A 23,715-nucleotide genomic window follows, 5' to 3' on the forward strand; every position below is an offset into this window, starting at 1 on the left:
CAGCTCTGTCGCGCCAATTATGCATTCTTCATGCACTCTCTGTAGTAGTCTCGCCACCCTGTACTACTTGCATATCTGCTGTTGACCAATACTGGCCACTCATGTGCTTGAGAAGAATCTGCACCATTTGTAAAATTGACATTGTCCCAGATTATAGCACTATTAGTCACTTTAAACTGCATAAATTGATTGGACTCTGCGCCATTTGCACAATGGTCACTGCACCATACTATTGTTCTATCATTTCAAACTGCTCTCATTGCTCGGGGACTCAGGATCATTTTGCACATCCATCCATCCATTTCCTGAGCCACTTCTCCTCACGAGGGTCGCGGGCGTGCTGGAGCCTATCCCAGCTGTCATCGGGCAGGAGGCGGGGTACACCCTGAACTGGTTGCCAGCCAATCGCAGGGCACATACGAACAAACAACCATTCGCACTCACAGTCATGCCTACGGGCAATTTAGAGTCTCCAATTCATGCATGTTTTTGAGATGTGGGAGGAAACCGGAGTGCCCGGAGAAAACCCACGCAGGCACGGGGAGAACATGCAAACTCCACACAAGCGGGGCCGGGATTGAACCCGGGTCCTCAGAACTGTGAGGCTGACGCTCTTAACCAGTCGTCCACCGTGCCGCCACTGTATGAAAATGTAAAATGTAAATGAAAAAAAACATTAATTAATCAAATAATTTAATTGTCCCACAAGGAGAAATGGAAACAGAGAATACAGTACAAAACACTGTCGTCTGGAGCATTACCAATTTGTGCAGGATTGCACTAGTGAGGTCTTAGACCTCTGTAACCTAGTGCTCGTCTCCGCTCGATGCACACAACCCCACACATTAAATGGCTACTTTGAGTCATTTTATGTGTACATCCAATCAATGTCAATTGTAAATGTCATTGACTGAAGCAATTTATTCCCCAGTGCTTGCTGTATTGACTCAGAAAGCTGAGTTGTCCTGCTTCATTCCTGCTCATGTGAGGACAAGTTTCTGATGTCAAAAATTCCGATAAGTTTATCATATTGGTCTCAGATGCAGCAGCATCCAAGTAGTGAAATTATTGTTGACCATAACACACATTGGCCAGATAAAGCATGGATTGTCACAATTTAAAATGTCATTTTGTTTCTTTAATCACGGGTGAAAAATACTTTCTGTTTTGATAGAAATGGTTTTCCACTCATTATTAAAAAAAAAAAATTATCCGGTTTGAAATCAGTCTAGTAATGTACACAGGATCAAAAGCGTTGAAGTTTCCTCTGGATCTGCTCCGAAATATATCAGCTATTTTAAATCAATAATTTAACAGGAATATGTCACATCAGTGACACATATCCATCCAGTGGTTAGATGCTTCTGCGACCAATGCAGTTGTGATTAATGTATAATCGTAATCAAAACTAATTATGTTCTGTAGTATGTGACTGTTCAGCTCCTTTCTTCTTCAGATGTATTGACAATAGCAAAGGCTTGCGACAGGGACCCATCACTCTTCTCAACACATCTTTTACTCTTCCAACTCCTCCTCGACCATGTTGCTTCTCTCCCGTTCGGGAGACGCAAGTGCCTGAGACAGATGCATGCTGCCTCTTGTCTAAAAGCCTCAATGTGAGCTGCTGAGCTAGGCAAACTCTAATTAAGATCAATACTGTATTTCTTTTTTTTTTTTTTTTTTTTTTGGTTAAAATGTGCAAGATAGAGTGAAGACGGAGAGAAATATCATCAGTTCATGCAGACGCAGTGAGACAATATTGGAAAGGTCAAATGTGAGCCTTTGTCTCTGTCTGTGTGTGTGTGTGTGTGTGTGTGCGTGTGTCGTGGTTCCTATGTGTGTGGGTATGCCACATTGGCTATTTTCTTTTCACATCTCTTTGCTTCCAGAAAGTGAAACAATCATTTTATGTTCGTCAATAAAGGTTTGAAGATCCATGGCTGTGTATAACATAAAACAAGCAAAATATTCAACAAAATGTATGCCAGATCTGTTCTAAACCCTTTATTAACTATCCATCCATTTTCGGAGCCGCTTCTCCTCACGAGGGTCGCGGGCGTGCCGGAGCCTATCCCAGCTATCATCGGGCAGGAGGCGGGGTACACCCTGAACCGGTTGCCAGCCAATCGCAGGGCACATACAAACAAACAACCATTCGCACTCACAGTCACACCTACAGGCAATTTAGAGTTGTCAATTAACCTTGCATGCATGTTTTTGGGATGGAGGAGGAAACCGGAGTGCCCGGAGAAAACCCACGCAGGCACGAGGAAACATACAAACTCCACACAGGACCGGGGGATTGAACCCCGGTCCTCAGAACTGTGAGGCGGACGCTCTAACCAGTCGACCACCCTTTATTAACTATTTAGGCAATATTTTATGTAACTTTTTAGCCTTGTTAAATACTGTTATGTTATAAGAGTACCATAAATCTTCGTACAACCCCAATTCCAATGAAGTTGGGACGTTGAGTTAAACATAAATTAAAACAGAATACAATGATTTGCAAATCATGTTCAATTATGGAATTATTTCCCATTCGTGCTTGATGTACAGCTTCAGCTTTTCAACAGTCCGGGGTCTCCGTTGTCGTATTTTACGCTTCATAATGCGCCACACATTTTCGATGGGAGACAGGTCTGGACTGCAGGCAGGCTAGTCTAGTACCCGCACTCTTTTACTACAAAGCCACACATTTGCAACACGTGCAGAATGTGGTTTGGCATTGTCTTGCTGAAATAAGCAGGGGTGTCCATGAAAAAGACGTTGCTTGGATGGCAGCATATGTTTCTCCAAAACCTGTATGTAGCTTTCAGCATTAATGGTGCCTTCACAAGATGTGTAAGTTACCCATGTTAGTAAGTTACACTTGCACTGGACCACCCCAAGGTTGTGTCCTCACTCCGCTGCTCTTCTCTCTCGACACGAACGACTGTACCTCAACGCACCCAGCTGTCAAACTCCTGAAGTTTGCAGATGACACCACTATTATCGGCCTCATCAAGGATATGAGTTTGCATATCGACAGGAAGCGGAGCGGAGCTGTGGTGCGGCCGACACAACCTGGAGCTGAACACGCTCAAGACTGTGGAGATGATCGTGGACTTCAGGAGGCATCCTTCGCCACAGCTGCCCCTCACGCTGTCCAGCTGCCTTGTGTCAACCGTCGAGACCTTCAAGTTCCTGGGAATGACACTCTCTCAGGACCTGAAGTAGGCGATCAACATCAACTCCGTCCTCAAAAAGGCTCAGCAGAGGATTTACTTCCTGCGGCTTCTGAGAAAGCACGGCCTGCCACGGGAGCTGCTGAGGCAGTTCTACACAGCGGTCATCGAATCGGTCCTGTTTTCTTCCATCCCAGTCTGGTTTGGTGCTGCTACAAAAAAGGACAAATTCCGACTGCAACGGACAATCAAAACTGCTGAAAGGATTGTCGGTACCCCCCTACCTACCCTTGAGGACTTGCACACTGCCAGAACTAAGACAAGAGCATGCAAAATCCTCTCAGACCCTCCACATCCCGGTCACCGGCTCTTCCAGCTCCTTCCTTCAGGTAGGCGCTACCGATCAATGCAAACTGGAACTAGGAGACATTCCAACAGCTTCCCTCTTGCAATCAACTTTTTAAACAGCTAACCTACAATTCCATTGCAACATGCTGCCAATTTATTTTGTCTGAGTTTGTTGTCACGTTTCTGTCGGGCCAATTATATATTACTCGTGCACTCACTGTAGTAGTCTCACCACGCGCCACTATTTGCATATCTGTTGTCGACCAATACTGGCCACTCATGCCAGAGTAGCATCTACCCCATTTGCACACTGACTGAGGAGTATCTGCAACATTTGCACAATCAACATTGTCCCGGATTATCGCACTACCGGCATTACCAGATAACTAGCAACCCTTTATTGCTCAGTGACTGTTTTTGTCAATGTCTTTCTGTCTTCAAAATGTTTTGTCAATTGACTGTCTATTGTTGTACTGGAGCGGCTCCAACTACCGGAGACAAATTCCTTGTGTGTTTTTCTGGACATACTTGGCAAATAAAGATGATTCTTATTCTGATGCTGGCTTTTGAACTTTGCGTCCATAACAGTCTGGATGGTTCTTTTCCTCTTTGGCCCGGAGGACATGACTTCCACAGTTTCCAAAAACAATTTGAAATGTGGACTCGTCATACCACAGAACACTTTCCCACTTTTCATCAGTCCATCTTAGATGAGCTCGGGCCCAGAGAAGCCGGCGGCGTTTCTGGGTGTTGTTGATAAATGTATTTTGTTTTGCATAGTAGAGTTTCAAGTTGCACTTACGGATGAAGCGCCCAACTGTATTTACTGACCGTAGATGATGAAATCCCTAAATTCCTTGCAATTGTACATTGAGGAACATTGTCCTTAAACTGTTCGACTGTTTTCCCACGCACTTGTTCACAAAGAGGTGAACCTCGCCCCATCTTTGCTTGTGAATGATTGTGGGATGTTCCAAACAGGTGTTTGATGAGCATTCCTCAACTTTCTCGGTCTTTTATGCCACCTGTCCCAGCTTTTTTGGAACGTGTTGCAGCCATAAAATTCTAAGTTAATGATTATTTGCTAAAAACAATCAAGTTTATCAGTTTGAACATTATTATCTGGTAACTGTTTGTTGTTCAGTCCTGAACATAAATAAGTACACCTCCATTATCAAGTCAAATTTTCTGAATGTTGATAATGATGCAGTTGAATTCAAAATCAAAATTTAGCTTTGCTGGACCATCATTGGTGTGGATTATTATTATTATTATTTTTTAGAATTTCAACATTAAATTGAATGTGCCTAAAAAATGTTGAAGAAAAAAAGAAAAAGTTTTGTATGCAGAATGACAAATCTCATTTGCAATAAGTGGACATTTGCGGGAGTAGTATAGGATGCTAAAGAAAATATGAATTCTGAAAGGAAACAAGGTTTGTCGGTCAAAACGCGTTACGAGCAAGCGGCCACTCAATTTCATAACTGTTAACAAACAACGACCATTTTACGACGGCTATTTGGAATTGATGCAATAATCTCCCGAAATAATCGTAGAAGGATCAATCGATTGCTTCAGGAGGAGTAGGAGACAATATTGACTTACATTTTTAAGTGTCGGTCATATTTCCGTTGGAGCGACTTGGACAAAATAACAAGAACGGTCGACTATTTTGCGAGATCGATCGCCCAGAACCATTTTCGGCCAGCATACGGCAGCATTTGAGCCCGATGGGAACGCGGAGGGGCCGGTAGGACCTGGTAAGTGTTTTCAAGAAAATGACGTCAAAATGTTCCAAGCTTCGATCTCAAACGCTCAAGTTACGAGCAATGATGAAAAGTGAGTTTGTATAGAATTAGATGGTTTCTTGTTTGATCCGTTGAAGGAGAAATGATTGGTGAATTTCGGCCGTTTTCTATCGCTCGTGCACAGGCAACGTGTTTTCTGTCTCCTGACTGCACTGCTGACTCGCTGGTAATTTTGACGAGTCAAAGCAGTGTTGAGGATGTGGTCATGATTACCCGCATACTTTAATCCTTCTTATTAAACTTGGATTCGGTTCCGATTATAAAGGCCTCCTGTCAAACTTCAAGTGGATGGTCTAACTGCGAAGGGTATCATACCAAGTAAGGAAACTGATATTGAAAAATTCACTCGTCCCATTAAGTTCTGATATCCACTGAATTCATTCACTTATACCTGTTGGTATTCAGGTCCTTCATTTTCCATGTTGTATTTTTAGTACACATCTATACACATCTATATTTGCCCTAAGTGCATTAACAAGTTGGACATAAATTGGTTTGCGTGACAAATTTTCTATCAAGGTTTTCATACAATAAACAGCTTTCCATGTTCATATCTAGAGTCAGTGTTACAAGCGACCACTGGTCAAATAATTGGTCATATTAAGTCGACTTTGTATGATTTTATCCCGTGAAGCCCTAAATGTAACTGGTATACTTCAAAGAAATTTTACTAATATATCCATCCATCCATTTTCTGAGCCGCTTCTCCTCACGTGGGTCGCGGGCGTGCTGGAGCCAATCCGAGCTGTCATCGGGCAGGAGGCGGGGTACACCCTGAACCGGTTGCCAGCCAATCGCAGGGCACATACAAACAAACAACCATTCGCACTCACATCCACACCTACGGGCAATTTAGAGTCTCCAATTCATGCATGTTTTTGGGATGTGGGATGAAACCCACGCAGGCACGCGGATACCGTGCAAACTCCACACAGGCGGGGCCGGGGATTCAGTTCTGAGGGGGTCCTCAGAACTGTGAGGCTGACGCTCTAACCAGTCGGCCACTTTTACTAACACATTTTCAACAAAATGATTCAAGTTCTGAAATGTTTCTTGTCACAAATTGTGTACCACCTCAGTGGAATGACCCATATACGTTTTATACAATGTTTCCACAGTTATTGGAATTGGGGTTTGTACTTTTTCACGGTACCGTACATTCCTGTCACAATTTTATGGTCGTCATCATGAGACTTTTTCTCTTGCTGATGTGGTGGCATCACGTTAAAAGAGAAAAAAAAAGCCCAAGAGATTCAAGGAGTTATTCCCTTAATTATCTGCCCAGAGATGAAGCATTATGGCAGTTTAATTTCTCTGTTTTGGTGCAACATTTGGGGCCTATTTTTCTCGAAAATGTTTGTTGAACTCTGAATTATATGAATTTTAGGGCCCTTCGACTTCGGAGAGATCTTCCCAAGCCTCCCGAGTCTGTTAACAAGATTGAACTGAACAATCTGCATCTACACTACAATCAGTTTTATGCAATGGAACTACAAAATCGTTTAGGAGTGTTTAAGATTGGTTTTAGGGGGGCTAGGACACTAAAACTTGGGCCTAACCACATACAACCAAATCATTTTAGGGGGGGGGGGGGGGGGGGGGGGGGGGGGGGGTAACATTTTAGGGGGGCCTCAGCCCCTCCTAAAATAGCCACTGTCCTGGACAAGTGGTTTCAGTTACGTTTGTGCTCATGTGTTGTTCTTGTCTTACTGATCACATTGATTACTTTAGTGAGTGATTTAAAATGATGAAACTACTTTTTAGTTTCATGCAGGTTGGAACACAGGATTTATGCGCATGTTTGCTCACTCTGTCCCGATTCTGTTGTCATTCATTCGTTTTCTTTCAGACCAAACCCATTTTTATTCGAGTTTAACAAATGTAAAGTCTGTATGAATGAGATCATGCTTATATGCAAAAAAAAAAAAAAAAAAATCTAAAACTCCTGAGCTGTCATATTAAAGCTGATTCTTCTGCCGCAGCATTAGCGACTTAACCGCGGCGGCCGCAGGCCTCCGATAACCCAGAGCCACCTCCTGGATCTGGTCCTTTTGGTCCGGATGTGTGGCTACCTCGACTTAAAGCTCGCCTCGTGGGCCTGCTAAAAGCCCACCGCCGATCCTTTGCCTCGCAGATGTCCATTTTGCTTCCATTGATAGAAGTGCACTCACAGCGAAGTCCCAATGTGAATAACCACAATGAAAATCCTGACTTTAAAAAAAAAATTAAAAAAAATCTCTCAAGCCATGGGCTGCAGACATTCCCCTTCCCCTGACAACAATGAACGGACCGCAGCAGAGCTTCTCAAATGTGCCGTTTCAATGCAGACTGCTTTGGTTGACATTTGCAGGCCCAGCTTCTGCTTATTTGATAAAAAAAAAAAAAAATCAAATAATGACTCTGAGTGCACCTAAACTCTAAATACCTTGATATGATTTCCTTTCATTTTATCCTCACCAGCAGATTTCACGAGCAGCTTGGATTGGAATTTAAACTCAGCACATTGTTGGGGGGGGAAAAAATGTTGATGTTTTTTTTTTGGGGCCCAAAACATTCATTTAAGTTGCAAAAACTTTAACAATACAAATGATTGCCGTTTATGGAAACAATGTTAGTTAGCAGTGTTGTGGTGTAACTAATTACATGTAAAGAGATGATGTCATTTAATTACAAAATGTATGCCGTTGGAGACCCTCACGTTAGTGGGAGAAAATGTGTCATTAAAAGCTGTCATATCACTTCATCCGTCCAAAGCCGACGCTTGTGATTGGCCGTCTCTGGTCGTGTGCCATTCTTCCGTAGTCTTCAAACATGCCCATTTGGGACCGTCTGCTGCCAATCGATCAGTTTGAAGAAAAAAAAAAAAAAAAAGACTGATGGTTAAACTTTTGAACACATTTGAACCGTTTCCTCTTTGTATGGAACACCTTCTTATCTGCTTTGTCATATAAAGCGATAAGTTGTGCACATTTGTCATTAGGTTGACATGGTATGGTAGTGGTTTTCCACATGCTCGACACATATAATTGCAACCGACACTTTTTGATTATGTAGTTGCATTTCATTATGTTTGCTATTTGTGTCAAGAATAAATATGCGGTTAATTCCTAAGCAACAGCTGAGCTCTGCTCCGAATCCACTGCTTTGAGAGGACACAGCCAAGGGTTCTTTTGTTAACGCGTTCATTCCAAATGAAGTCATCAAATATATTATTTTGAGAAAGTAACTGACATAGCTCCACGACTATTTCATTTTCAAAAGGCCAACTTGTCCTTGTAACTACCGGCGAAGTCATCTGCCGGACGCTGTTAATTAGCGCAGCAAAGCAAGCATTTTTTTTTTAATTTTTTAATTTTTTTTTTTTTTGCTTTTCAAGGGGCAACTTGCTCGCTGACAAAAAGAGGTCAGGCGCTGCTGCCGTGCCGCAGTTGAAGTCCTAACCTCCCCCCGGTGCTTATCACCGGTATCGACCCCCGGCCCCCCGTGCGCGCGCCCAGGGCGGAGGGGGGGATGCGCGCGGCGGCTTTAACGATACGTCGATCCGCGCAGACGAGTCGGGATGCCCATTTGTGGTTAATTGCGAACGAAAAGCCCGTAGACCACCACCGAGAGCATCCAATCATACTTAACCCGAGCACAGCCGCCGCAACGCGGCCTCCTCACTGAGTCGCGGAAATGCGAATTGATTTTTTTTTTGGGGGGGGGCAGGCCTCAAATCGATCGGCGATTGATAGATTGGCTGCTCGGTGCTCGGGGGAACCCCGATGACGCTCAAGATAGGATGCGCTCTGCGTAAAAGAGCTAATAAGCGGGGGGATGTTCGTGTCCCCTAACCTAATCTCCGCCTTCACTTAACAATGAACCCTTCCATTTTTTTTTTTTATCATTCCGCCTTATATTTTCGGCTGTCCCACATTCGGCACGCCACTCTGCCTTTTAAACGAATCGGGGTCGACGCCAAGCAATTACCAGCCCGACGCGCCACCCAAAATGGCCATCACGATCATTCAAAACACCTCCTCTTGCAGATCCAACCAACACATTGGAGGCCGTCAGCTGCAGATTCTTGATGGAATGCGTCTATCTTCATTTCTTCGCAGGGGTGGGAGTTGCAAAGTCATTGACCTATGACGCCATCGTGACGTTTGGACAGCAATTGTGCGAGAACCATCGATTTATTGGAGAAAACCACAAACAAGATCTCTGACTGAACCCGACTGGATAGAAACGGGCATCTTTTGTCTCGACGTTGTGCGCCGATGACTCGTGCGTGTGTTTCTCGTCCTGGTCTTTCGCCTGCCGTGCAGTAGCACCCGCTCGGTCACTAGAGGGGGGGATCTGCTCTGCACCTGTTCCCCTCCGTAGCGCTCGGCCGCTCTCTCGACTATGTTCGGCTCTGCTCGGCCGGTGTCCGTCGAAGTCAACGCTTCGCTATAGGCCGATGCAAATAACCGTCTGCGGTCCCCTCCCATTGGCCCGTCACACCTCTCGCGTGGGAGGACCACGCTGCCTTTATAAGTGCACGTTGCATTTCAGCGCGTCACTATGTCAGTGCGTGGAGGGGGGGGGGGAAATAAAAAAAGGGAAACCGTGATAGGGCAGCGAAACCAATATCTGGCACCAGGCTCGCGTGTCCCACCGAGCAGGAAAAGTCCTCCGAGCATCACATTGTTGAGCCCGAACTTTGATCGCCTCCTTTTGGCGCACGTCTGCACGAGCGCGACCCCGTGCAGCGATTCCGACTCGTCAGCAAGAAACTTTTACTGCACTGACTTCGCTCGGGACCGAACAAAACAACGAGCGTGTGGCTAGGAAGGAGGATATGTGGGAAAGAGATCAAGCGAAGGAGTGAGAGGACTGCAAATTGCAAACGGGCTGCCGAGGTGAAGCAAGGACAAGACGCGCTCCAAATTCATCGGCTTCGAGTTTCAGCCGCCGGGGGGCTCCTGCTATTAAAGTGTGCATTTGACCTGGGATAAGTTGTCAACGAGGAGAGGGCGCAGACGCAAACCGGCAGGCGCGGACGAGCCGATTTTGCACGCACGCGCGCGCGCGCGCGCGCGCATATCCACGCCGCTTTCTCCAAGTTGGGATAGGGAAGTTTCCGGCGCGCGCTGGAGCAGCCCCGCACACCGAGCAAGCATATTTCTATCCCTATATTCTGCTTTGGCCGTTGGGGACGGGAGCCGTCGCATGGACTGACATGGCCACCGACCTCGCCATGAGCGCAGAGCTGCCCACCAGCCCCCTGGCCATCGAGTACGTCAACGACTTCGACTTGATGAAGTTCGAGGTGAAAAAAGAGCCCCCGGAGGCCGAACGCTACTGCCACCGCCTCCCGTCGGGCTCCCTCTCCTCCACCCCCATCAGCACGCCCTGCTCCTCGGTGCCTTCTTCGCCCAGCTTCTGCGCCCCCAGCCCCGGCGCGCAGCCCGACCAGAGCCTCTCCAGCGGGGTCCCCAGCACCGGCAGCAGCAGCCACAACCACAACCACAACCACAACCACAACCACAACCACAACCACAGCAACGCGGGGAAGCCTCAGCTGGAGGACCTGTACTGGATCCCCAGCTACCAGCACCACATCGACCCCGAGGCGCTCAATCTGACCCCGGAGGACGCGGTGGAGGCCCTCATCGGCAACGCGCACCACCACCACCACCACCACCACCCGGCCTACGAGGGCTTCCGCGGCCAGCAGTACGCGGGGGAAGACCTGTCCGCGGCCTCGGCGGCTCACCACCACCACCACCACCACCACCACGCCCGCCTGGAGGAGCGCTTCTCCGACGAGCAGCTCGTCGGCATGACCGTGCGGGAGCTCAACCGGCAGCTGCGCGGCTTCAGCAAGGAGGAGGTGATCCGCCTCAAGCAGAAGAGGCGCACCCTGAAGAACCGCGGCTACGCGCAGTCGTGCCGCTTCAAGCGCGTCCAGCAGAGGCACATGCTGGAGACCGAGAAGTGCACCCTCCAGAGCCAGGTGGAGCAGCTGAAGCAGGACGTGGCGCGCCTCGCCAAGGAGAGGGATCTTTACAAGGAGAAGTACGAGAAGCTGGCCGGCCGGACCTACGGTGCGGCGGGCGGGCCCCCGAGCTCCAGAGATCCGTCCGGGAAACAGGCCAACTTCTTCATGTGAGAGACATTGACATATAGATAGATAGATATAGATATATCCATCCTCCCCCGCCCCCCCCCCCCTCCACCTCTTTCATTTTGTTTACAGCATTACAACAACTGGCATTCGATGCGCTATACGCGGTCATCCACGAGTCTGCATTTTCAGTCTTAAAACCTCATTCTGTAACCCTCCAACTTGTCTTTTCCATGATATCGTGAGACAGATGCACATGGGGGGGGGGGGGGGGGGTTCACATCACATCACTTGTCTACTGGTCTTGTTGAATATCAAAGTTCCAGTTAGCGTCCTCCCAAACGGGGAAAACGCAGTAAACCGCGGAAACAAAAGACAGAAGCGTTTTTTTTGTTTTTTTTTTTGCGATGCAAACCAGACTTTAGAATATTGCAAGTGTGCAACCCAGCATGCAGGACATTTGTGGTCACAACCCCCCCCCCCCGTTCCCCGGACTACTTCCACGCGTGTGGACAGCACGGTTCTACCCTCGCGCCTTGCGCAAGGCCCGGGTCTGCAAGATCCCGCAGCATGTTTTGAGGCGTGCGAGGACTGCGATGCAACCCAATCTGCTAATTGCAACAACAACAACAACAACAACAACAACAACAACAACAAAGGGATGCCTATTTGACGGCTATTTTCAATCCGTTTTTCTAGACAGATTTGCTGAGCCAGATTTTTATTTTCAACTGTACATAAAAATGTCGAGAAAATAGCAACGTGCTTATTTTACATTCTCCCTTTTTAAAAAGAAATCGCGTTTGTCGTCGGGATGATTCCAATATGTCTTAATTACAAATGTTTGTATGTGACAGCATGCAACTCGTAATACTGTAATACACGCGCAACGTGTCATGTCAAAGACGGCCTACTGCACTGAGAAATGTTTTTTTTTGGGGGGGGGGGGGGGGGGTTTGGTTTTTTAATTAAAAAGAGGAGCCTCGTGTTTCCTGGCATAAAACGTTCGAGCCCGAAAAGATATTTTCATTTCATAAGGCAACGCCTTTATGTGTGTGCTGCACTCGCTGCTAAAACTCTCGTATCAATTCACGATTTTTGTATTTATTTATTTATTATTATTATTATTTTTTAACCTTCAATTTTTTGCAAACGAAAAAAATAAAAAATAAAATAAAGTGTCATCTATTGTTTCATCCCGCAGCCCGGTGGTATTAATAAGATTTCGGGTCTGATAATCGGCTTTGGCTTCGATGATTCTGCTAACACCAAATCGGAACGTGCAATATATGCACGTGCAATATTTTTGCGGAAATGTCCGATTGGCTGGGCAGGCGCGGGGGCTTGATATTGGAAAATATTGTGTCCGTTAAAAAGAAGATGACCCAAAAAAAAAAAAAAAAAAATAAAAAAAAATACCGAATTAATTTGACATGAATCCTTTTTTTTTTTTTTTTTTTTTTTCCCCCTGATGTGTTATTTTCCCCACCCTCATTTAATTTATCCAATCAACGACCGCCCTCTTCTTTTGTCTTTTCTTTTCAGCGTTGCAAATAAGCAATCAAAGTCTTAAAAGTTGGAGTCCAAATCCTGACTTGATCCTCATCAATATTCGATCGATTGATCGAGAAAGTAAAGAAAGCCAAGTTCTTGCACAGTGCTGCTTAATGTATATCTGTAAATAATTGATATATTTATTCAATAAACGTGTCCTCCTATACTGTCAACAAGTGAAAGGCCAACCAAGTGGAACGTTGTTGAGAATCCTGTTTTCATGTTGAATAAAAAGTCGTGTTCCAATTCTGTCAGGCTGCTGCTGTCGTCATTGAAACAGAAAAAAATAACATAATAAGAGCGGAAACAAAACATTCCTATTTACAATGGAAGTGTCTTATATTTGCCCCGTTTAATTATTTCGTACGTTTCCGAATTCACTTCAACTTTGAAATGCATTGTAAGTTGAATTGTATTTTTGTGTGTGTGTTGTGCACGTTATTTCGACGGAATTCGCAATTTCATTCCGTTGTAATTGCGCCGCGCAGTTCTACCGAGAAAATGAAGTTAGTCTACATGGAGGCGCAAAACGAGGACGTTTGATCGAGAATTACATTAAAAAAAACAACAAACAAAAAAACTGAACATTTGCTATTAATGCGACACTCGTTTTGTCACATTTAGTTCATCAATGACGTGATAAAAATAGCAAAGTTTTTATTTGGTCGTGTTCTTATGGCGAGAGCGGTGCTGAGGGATGCTGAGGGATGCTGAGGGATGCTGGCTCAAGGCCGCTCTCAGCCCCCCCCCGCCGCCCCCTTCCGTGTGCACCTGCAGCCGAGGTGGACCCGGCCGCTCTTCGGACGCGCGCGAGACCTGCAAGCGCATGCGTTGATGTGAGGTTGAAGTCCTAATATTTGAAGTTTAGCGCAGGATCGAATAGTAAGTCAAACAATAAGGACTTAGCCAAAGTCGGGTGCCCCCTTTAATATTCTCACCGATAATGGATTTCCTTCGTCAGCCGTCGTTTTTCACTTGAATGTCTGCTCGAGCTACCAAATCTATTACGCATGTTTGCATTCTCGTGCGCCATTAAAACGGAGATACAAGTTAGCGATGAATTAGTACTGAATTCTCCAAATGTTCCCCACTCATCTAACTCAGACCAAATGCATTGCTGAATTGTGAGACTTTTTAATTTATTCATTTGTTTTTAATTTATTTTGATTTTAAATTGGAAGTATGTTTTTAATTCGAACTCCAGTTCAATTTGAACTTTGCTTTTTTTTTTTTTTTTTTTAAGTCTGTCAACGCCTTCGAAAATTTGTGAGCGGTTGCGACAGCCCCACGCGAGTCAAAGGGAACACTTGCATTGGATTGCGGTACAACATATGACGCGTGTCCGTGTTTGCGAGACATCCTCAATCGGGCAGCTGCGTCAACCGCAGTCGGCGTCTCTTTTTTTTTTGTTTTTTTTTTGGGGCCTCTGCACAAATGGCTCATTTTCACCCCCTCTCGTCGCTGCATTTCCTTTGCAAAATCAAAGCGCGCCCGCGGACAAGCGGTGCAGAAAATGGATGGATGGATGGATGAGTATTTCAATGACTGGCGTTTGTTATCCATCAAAAGGTCACAATTGTCCTAGGTAAAAAAAAAAATAATAATAAATAAATAAATAAATAAATAAAAAATCAGAGAACGTATTATTTTTCCCTGTTTTGAATGCCAAAATGAATTTATCGTGAGGCGTCATGAAATAAATGTTCATGACTTCCATTTTTGGATTATGTCGAATTCAGCGCCAGCCCTCCCAGTTATGATGGATATTTGACTTCGAAAGCAGCCTGTGGCACTGAATGTGTTAATATGCCTTTTCCATAAAAAAACGCCATCCATTTTTCATGTTTTCAGAGTTCTTTTTTTTTTGCGGGGGGGGGGGTTCTTTTCCAAACTCCAAACGGTCCTTCGATGTCACTCGAGCGGTCTTTACTGTTAATGCCACTGGAGAGAGCCTCATTATGTTCTTTCAACACACCAGTGATCTTATTTCGGAGATAGGAATACGGATGCACTTATGAAATGATTGCGTGTCTTTACCGTTATTGCGATTGCATAGAGAAAAAAGTGTAACGGGTTTAGTGGGTAGGCCGGATCGGCAGAGTTTGTCAATTGTGCAACTCACATGATTTTTTTATGAAGCTTTTGCCTTCACCATTATTGCAAGACAGTGTACAGTATTTCAGTCGGCCACCGCCATTTGGCCTGTCAATAAGGGCCGCATTTACTCTGCATGCCTAAAATCTGAAATCATCAATAACATTTTGAAAAGAGGACTTGGACGTGTGGCCGTCTCCAGGAGAAACGGGACATCGCATAGATGGATGCATTTACTCGCAACACAAGTAGTCCATAATCATCCTAGATTAACATTGTTCCCCATTGCCTACTTTTTTCATTTCACGATGATCCTCTTTCAGACATATTTTTAATGGGTCTTTTCCATGATATACTGTACCTCGTTACATTGTCATCAACTTCTTACCCTTTTATTGAAATCTGCTTCTTCTCCCTAAGTGAAAACGGCCCATTCAATAGATTTGCAATTACAGCACAGTAGAGTGTGTCACGAATAATCCCATTTTTGATGATGAGAACGCCGCTGCCACAGGAGGCCAATCCGAGAATAACGGCTGTGTCTCGTTAGGAACACGGCTCGTGCGTTTCGGATCCGAACGACCTCTGGTTTGTCGGTAGGAGGAGAAGGTAGGCTTGTACTGCTCTTTCGGACAGCATTCACTAATTGTCGCGTATCGTCTTGCAGCGCTCTGAAGTCTGATGACATACGCCGCACGGCGCCGTGTCCGCTGAAAGAGGGCGTCTCTGTGACAGAGGGCCTCCATTTCTGATTTTATATCATCTCGTGTGTGTGTGTCTGGGCCGCAGCGGTGGATATAGGGGAGTTGAGTATTGCTCCATCTCTGACATAAACATGGCAATATCTGCCTTGAAGGACCATCGACGTAATGGAGGGATTCAAGGATAAGTGGGGCTTGCTTGTCTTTAAGTCGGTGAGTTGGCCAAACACCACTTGAGGCCAGACAAGGACGAGAGAGCAAAAAAGGCACCGAGGCAGATATATAGCTTTTGCTCCTTTACTTCCGTAGTTAGAATCAAATTCCTCTCTCTTCGTGCGCGTGTATCTGGGTGTGTGCGTGCGTGCGTGTGGTTTTTGAAAAGATAAGCATCACTATTACAGATAGGTAAGTATGCCCAAAAATCAAAAAATCAAAACGAGTACAAATGACATCGATCAAAAAACACACAGTTAAGATGCTCTTACTTCGAATCCCAAAATGCACCACTTCCAGCGAACTTCACGAGTGTTGCTTGGCAACCTTCGTGAATGCCCTCTCACAACACATTGGCAGGGCAAAGTAATGGCTAATGTTAACAATTAACAAGGCACTTGTCATCGAGCACACTTGTCGTACAGCAGAACCAATTTCTAATCCCGACACGTGATCGTCACAAGTCACGCTGCCCCCTTGCGCAAATCGTGTGAACTTTACCACTCCAACAACAATATACAAATGAACGCAAACTCAAACTCAGAGTTTGGTTCACATTACCGTTAATAATTCACATTCGTGAGGGTTGCACTTCGCCAAGGCTGCCCTTTTTCACCCATTCCGTTCCGAAACATTTTGGACAGAATTTCGAAGTGCACCCAAGGTGTTGAAGGGGTCTGGTTTATTTCAGCCTTTTGCAGATGGTGTGGTTCTTTTGGCGTCGTCAAGCTGCAATCTTCAACTCTCTGTGGAGCAGTTCGCGGCTGAGTGTTGAAGCGGCTCGGGCGAGAATCACCACCTCCAAATCTGAGGCCATGGTCCTCAGTTGTAAAAGGATGGACTGCCCTGTCTTGGTTGAGGACTTCAAAGAAAAACATAACTAAGACCCCTATCTCACCGACCTGGTGACGAGTTGGCGACCTGATATCAACTCGAATTTCCACTGATCGCGCCGTCTTCTCCACGATGTGTCCTGGAGACTAGCCGGGTTGCCAAGGAGTCTCGGTGAAATCAAATGCTCGATTTCATTGGAGACCTTTTGGAGACTCCTCTAAATGCTCACTATAGAGGGAAAAAAAACTTGCGGAACGCAATGTCACTAAACTTTCATCAATCATCACCAAAATCTATATGTTCTGAGGACTGAGGTTCAAATCCCGGCCTTCGCCTGTGTGGAGTTTGCATGTTCTCCCCGAGCCCGCATGGGTTTTCTCCGGGTACTCCGGTTTCCTCCCACATCCCCAAAATATGCGCGGTAGGTTGATTGAAGACTCTAAATTGCCCGTAGGTGTGGCTGGTTGGTTGTTTACACAGCATGTGCCCTGCGATTGGCCGGCGACGAGTTGAGGGTGTACCCCGCCTCTGGCCCGAAGATGGCTGGGATAGGCTCCGGCACGCTAGTGAGGAGAAGCGGAACGGAATATACATGATGTGTTGATTTCAAGAATATATAAGCGACTTCGGGGTGAATCTGTTGCCCCTGTTGTCTGGAGACGTCTCTTTCTGGTGAGAGCGCAAGCAATATTTTGGTCTCCGGGGTCCCCGGAGTCGCAGCGACTGATCAGCGTCGGCGGTCTCGGCGATGTCTCCGCCAGTGAGAGAAGGGTCTTACTCACCGGTCACCAAGATAGATTTCGAAGCAACCGATCGACAGCACAAGCCGTTGTTGAATTGATCAAAGGAAGTTGGAGTATTCATTGCTCTAAAGAAAACAAATGACCTTTACAAAAATACAAGGAGGAAGAAGTATTAATACAAATATTTATATAGCAGTTTTCATAGATTTCAATGCGACAAATTTCATTCCCCTCCCATTTCCAGAAAATAAACGCGAACTACTGTACACCCACATGAACCCATACACCTGCATGCATATTCATTAATAGTGTCGACATGGCAAGGCACAGAGTAGTCATTATTCTTCTTCTTACAGGGGACAGTAAATATATGTATATGTGTGTGTATATTATGGTGGTGGTAGTTTTTTTTGGGGGTTGTTTTTGTTGCAGTTGATCTTATTGCTTTTCTTTTCGGAAAGCCAACATACCGTTGTTATTGTCTTAGTGTAAGCAGGAATAAAGATGTGTGAATATTAATATTTCTGACTTCTTATTATAATTGGCTGTTGTTGTATTATTATGAAGAAGTAGAGATAGTGGTAGGCGTAAATAAGGTTGACTTCCTACCACTACTTTTCAAATATGGATAGTTTCACTTTATTTTCTCATTGTGTTGAAATACTGTCTGTTTAGTTGTTTTCATTTTCTCACATGTTTGAAATATAGAGTTAAATTCAAATTCAGGGTGAAATCCTGCCCCAAGTATTTTGGTGTCAGGTTCACAAGTGAGGGAAGAAAGGAACCGGAGATCGACCAGTCAAAATACGTTCCCACCTTTCGCTTTGGGTCATGACAGAAAGAAGAAGATCACAGATACAAGTGGCAGAAATGATTTTCCTCTCCAAACGAGAGTTGCGAGTAGCTGGATGCACGATGAGAAGCGGAGGAGCCAGACGAGGTGGCTCGGCATCTGGTTTCGATTCTTACTGGATGCCTCCCGGGTACAGCGCTCCGGGCATCTTCCATCGGGGAGAGGCCCCGCAGAAGACTCAGGACACGTCGGAGAGACTATGGGCTCTATTTTCATAGATAGCGCCTCTGAAGCGGCGGGCTAATGCCGACGGATTCTGATTTCTGCGCGAGCGCTCGGCTCGCAGCACGCGTTTACCAATTTGGCTGACCGGCTTGCACCAAACCGGTTGTTCCGGCACACCGAAACTGCGGTGTGAGAATTTGGCGGCACAAAGTCGGACGAAACTTATGCATGCCCAGACCACGTCTAAATCTTGGCTCGAGGTAGATTTGGGTAAATGTGAGCGGGGCACAGGTCCACAGATACTGAGGTCCCCGCACCTATTTTTTTCACCAGGCTCATTCAGTTTTCCATAAGGGTACCTGGTCACATTGTCTGTCGCCTCACCGGCCAAGAGCAGTGACAATGCTCCATTCACGCACAGATTGCTGCGGTTCCTCTTCCGCACAGAGATGTCTCCACGCGAGACTGTTCTTGCGCCACATTTAAATGGAATGAGAGGAGCCGCTTTGATTTGGCGATAAATGAAGTCGGCTGGAACAAAGCCACGGTGGCGAAATTACCATCACCGGTTTAACCCGCCCCTGGACCACAGTTAATAATAATAATAAAAGCTTGAATTTCTATAGCGCCTTTCAAAGTACCCAAGGCTGCTTTACACAAAGTAGACAGAACAAAGGACACTGAACATTAAAAAGCACGTGAAACAGGTGGGTTTTAAGTTTTTGTTTGAAAGTGCCCAAAGATGGGGGGTATTGCATGTCTGACGGGAGAGCGTTTCAGAGGGTGGGGGCTCCAACACCGAAGGCACCAGAGCCTTCATAGGTCTGCAGGCAGGTACAGAGGGTGGAGAGGACATAAGATTGGATATGTGTCTGGCAAGTGCATGGAGGGATTTGTATCATCGCCTGCCACCGTGGGGGACCTCAATTCAAGACCTGACTGGACCATCCGCCAACATCCCCCCGGACTCACGGCTGTGGTGTCCTTGAGCAAGACACCGATAACCCAAAAAAAATGCTCCCCGGGCGCCTCAGCTGCCCCCTGCTCCGGTGTGTTCCACTAACATGTGTATGTGTTCACTGTGACGGGTTAAATGCAGAGAACAAATTTCGTGTGCATGCCTGCATGTTCATGACAATACAAGGTGATTCTTCTGCTTCTTCTTGTATGTGCACTCAAAGACAAGTATTTGGCTGGAATTTTACTCTCTGCATTAGTATTTCTAATAATAACAAAGACTGGACTTTGAAACGATAAATGTTACCTCAAAATGAATACGTAAAGATTCATTACTTTCTACTTGCTATTACTTCGTTGTTATAGCAATATGACTGTACATACAAAACAAGAAGCAGTTGTTTTTAAACAATTATTTTTGTCATTTTATTTCACCAAATTAGAAATGACAGCTGTATCCAAGTCACACTTACGGGTTCTTAGAGTAGACTTCGAGCTGATGCATTGCATGATGGGAATTGAAACTCATCCCCAATGTCATCAATGGATTGGGTTCGACAAGTTAAAAGTGCTCTCTAATTTCACAAATAGGCGGTCAAGCGTCTCCTTTATGACCTGAGATAAATCCTCTGGTTCCTCAGTCCATAGTTCAGAATCCTGGGCAACAGTTGCATCGGGGTATTTTTTTTTAAGACTTCCGTTTTAAAGTCTTCAAGGCCATGTGGAGAATGTTTCCCGTGTCTATGAGGAGCAAAGGTTGAATATATGTTTGTAGTGAAGTTGCAGTTTTTGAATGCACCTTCAACTACTTTAAACCGAAAATGGCTTCCAATGTTGAAAATATTGCTTCTCTGAATCAAAACAACGCAAATTGCGTCTCCAAAGTGTTCTCTGTCAATTGACTGTCTGTTGTCGTACGAGAGCGGCTCCAACGACCGGAGACGTACTTGGCAAATATAAAGATGATTCTGATTCTGAAAGAACCTCCTTTGATGTCACTGACTCGGGGTGTTGTCTGGATAAATGGATCCGAAGAGCATTGAATGTCCGGAAAGAACAAGGGCAATCATGGACTGTCTGGCCATGCCTGACAATTCCGATTCTTTAGTCGGAAGGGTTTGTTTCATTGGTCCTGTCTATTTTTCAGCAGGTTACACAGCCATCTCAACTTTTTGCAGTTTGAAAAGCACATACATAGTTAAATAAAAGTTGTAAGCGAATCAAAACTTAACATTTTTAACATATACGTATTGAGGATTTTTTTTTTTTTTTTTTTTTAATAGGAATTTCAATGTGAATTCACCTTTTCTACCCAAATTTGAACCGGTTCGCTGGACTTTTCTGAGAAGTCAGAAATGAATGTAGCATTACAGTCCACCATTTAAAAGCAGGTTTTCTAAACAGGAATGCAAGCAAATAACTAGAACTCAACATATTAATCAAGAAACAATAATGTGCTGTACGATTAATTTCTCTTTTTTTTTTTTTTTTACTTTATTTGGTGGATCAGTAAATTTGAAAATTCATGGACAACATTAATAATGATATTTTTTTGCATTATAAATAACATTTTGGTTAAAGAGATTCTACATATTGAAGTATCACTTAAAATCTTACAGTTTTACTGTATGTGATGAATTTTTTTTACATAGCATCTCTGAATCTAGAATGCATTTTTCATGAAGCCAAGTGTTTTGAATGCAGAAGAGGACTCCGTTTGCAGAGGGTTATATTTTAATAGACACAACAGACTGGACAAATGATTCATTCATCATTCATATTCCAATTCCAATCGCCTTTATTTGCAATCTAAAATATAATCCCCTCTGAATTTGGAGCCGTCAATGTAAATGCTATTGCCGTTAATGAAATTAGCGCAAACGACGGCGCACGGGGTGCACCGAACTTTGGACAGTTATTTTACTAGCGGGCAGATCTCCACCAAAAAAATGAAATCGCCCACCCCTGACTTCCAGTGATCAGTTGATTTGGCGCAGTTCTCTAGGGCAAGCCCCAATCTTTTTGCACCACGGACCGGTGTCATGTAGACATATTTTGATGGACCGCCTTTGCATCTGGACAGGGAAAGCCCATTTGGGGGGGGGGGGGAAGGCGGAAACCTTGAGATCCCATCCACATTCCAGGATGGCCAGGCTGTCATGGATGCCGCGCGGGCAACATTAATCACGTGATACCATAAATACTTGTAGTGTTCTTCTTAACAGCATGAAAGCACCACCGGTAGACACCTCTGGGGAAATGTCTCACTTGGTGGATCCAGAATCCTGGAGAGCAGCAACAGCAGCCTCGCTTGACGGAGAGTGGAGGGAAGAGAAGAGAAGCGGCGGGTCGACAGGGCAAAAGCACGTTTTATCTAGCTTTAATAGATAAAGGTAGATAAAACACAAACATAGTTCCAAATATGTCGGGCTCTCTCATGTGCTGTAACTGACTGCGGTAATCGACATCTTAGACACAGCCCTCGGTCGGATGCAATACGGTCCCTGCACGGCTGCAATTCCAACCTTTTGTTAAAATCATACCCGTCTGACAGCGTTTTGTATTGGGCATCACGACGCTGCGCAAGGGTTCATAAGGTTGGCACAGCAATGCGAACGCCAACCTTGATACAGATGATCCCAAAAAGATGATCTGAAGGAGGCGTGACAGGCTCAATCCCCAGGAATATATGTTGAGCTGTAAAAAGTGCTCAAAACATAATTGACATGTTTGATAAATCACCTGCTTGCTGTTAATGCTCACGGGGTATTAATAATTATTACGCCTCCTCTGATGATTGAGTTAGTGACCTAGGGCCAGAAACCCCTGTAGCGCATCAGGACCGGAATGGGGGGGGCGGGGCCGAGGTTGTGGACAGGGGTCTTGTTTCCCCACCCGATACACCCAGAAAAGCAATTTGGCACAGGTGGCGAGCTGCCGTGACCCCTCAGCACACGTGTTCGCTTTCAATGGCTCCATACTGTCACACACAATGAGACGTGCGCACACACACAGTCTGACATGCTGCATGCTGAGTAGGCAAATTCAAACATGCTATCGCAGGAAAAAATACGCCCGAGCAAGCAAAAAGAATAAATAAAGAAAGAAATGAATAAAAAAAAAAAAAAAAAAAAAAAAAAAAAAGAGCCGCTTCCCATTTTTTTGAAGTGTGAGCGTTAGTAACAAACAAACAAATGGATAAATGAGAAATGAGAAACGGTAAAATGACGTGCTGATCACGGAGAAAAGTGCAAGCGCTGTGTGGCAAAGAGTGGAATTAGGTTTTATAGTGGAAGTGGAAATAAATGCGGACTTTCACAAAAGATCAAAGACAAGAACAGTTGCAGTCATAATTTCACAAAGACGTGACAGCATGTATGAATTTAAAATGTATTATGTCATAAATTAGATTTGTAGACATAAATAAGATTTCTAGCTACCTACATACATGCACTGAACAAAAATAGAAACGCAACACTTTTTTTTTTTTTGCTCCCATTTTTCGTGAGCTGGACTCCAAGATCGAAAACTTTTCCGACATCCGCAAAAAGCCCATTTCCCTCAAATATTGTCCCCACATTTGTCTAAATCTGTGTTCGTGAGCATTCCTCCTTTGTCGAGATAATCCGTCCCACTTCACAGGTGTGGCATATCAAGATGCTGATTCGACGGCATGATTATTGCACAGGTGTGCCTTAGGCTGGCCACACTAAAAGGCCACTCTGAAATGTGAGACCCGATCGTCAAGGGAGGGGGCAGGGGGCTTAGTTTTTGCCCCTTCAAAACCCATAGATCGTACGCTTTCAGTTATTTTATGACAATGCTACGCTATGACTTACTTTTTCCTCACTTTATGTCTGAATTTAGATTCAAGTGCCACAAAACAGGCCCCAAAAATGTCTTGTAAATTCAATACACCGCAGAAAATAGTACAGACAATTGAATGAATGGCTACAAAAATGGCAAAGTATGTGAAATCGGGCTCCAAAATGCTCAAGAAATGAGACATTGGTGGAGCTTCCAGATGCTGTGGGCGCGTTTGTGGCCGCACTGAAAGTCCCGCCTCCAGCTGGCTGTCAATCAATTAGTCGGAGGAAATAATCAGAGAAGTGCTACGCAGCACGTGCAAACTCCACACAGGCTCAGAACTGCGCCGCCCACTTCAAACATATTTAATGTATTTAGGG

At 45.0% G+C, this 23,715-nt stretch overlaps 1 protein-coding gene across 1 annotated transcript; it reads left to right on the forward strand.

Moving 5' to 3' along the window:
- The first annotated feature begins 10,526 nt into the window (after positions 1 to 10,526).
- On the forward strand, positions 10,527 to 11,459 carry mafaa (MAF bZIP transcription factor Aa). The gene has a single exon (XM_061683984.1). It carries the CDS (start codon positions 10,527 to 10,529, stop codon positions 11,457 to 11,459), a length of 933 nt encoding a protein of 310 aa, XP_061539968.1.
- The last annotated feature ends 12,256 nt before the right edge of the window (positions 11,460 to 23,715 follow it).

The sequence above is a fragment of the Phycodurus eques genome, chromosome 8 (assembly GCF_024500275.1).
Source record: "Phycodurus eques isolate BA_2022a chromosome 8, UOR_Pequ_1.1, whole genome shotgun sequence".
Lineage (NCBI taxonomy): Eukaryota > Metazoa > Chordata > Actinopteri > Syngnathiformes > Syngnathidae > Phycodurus > Phycodurus eques.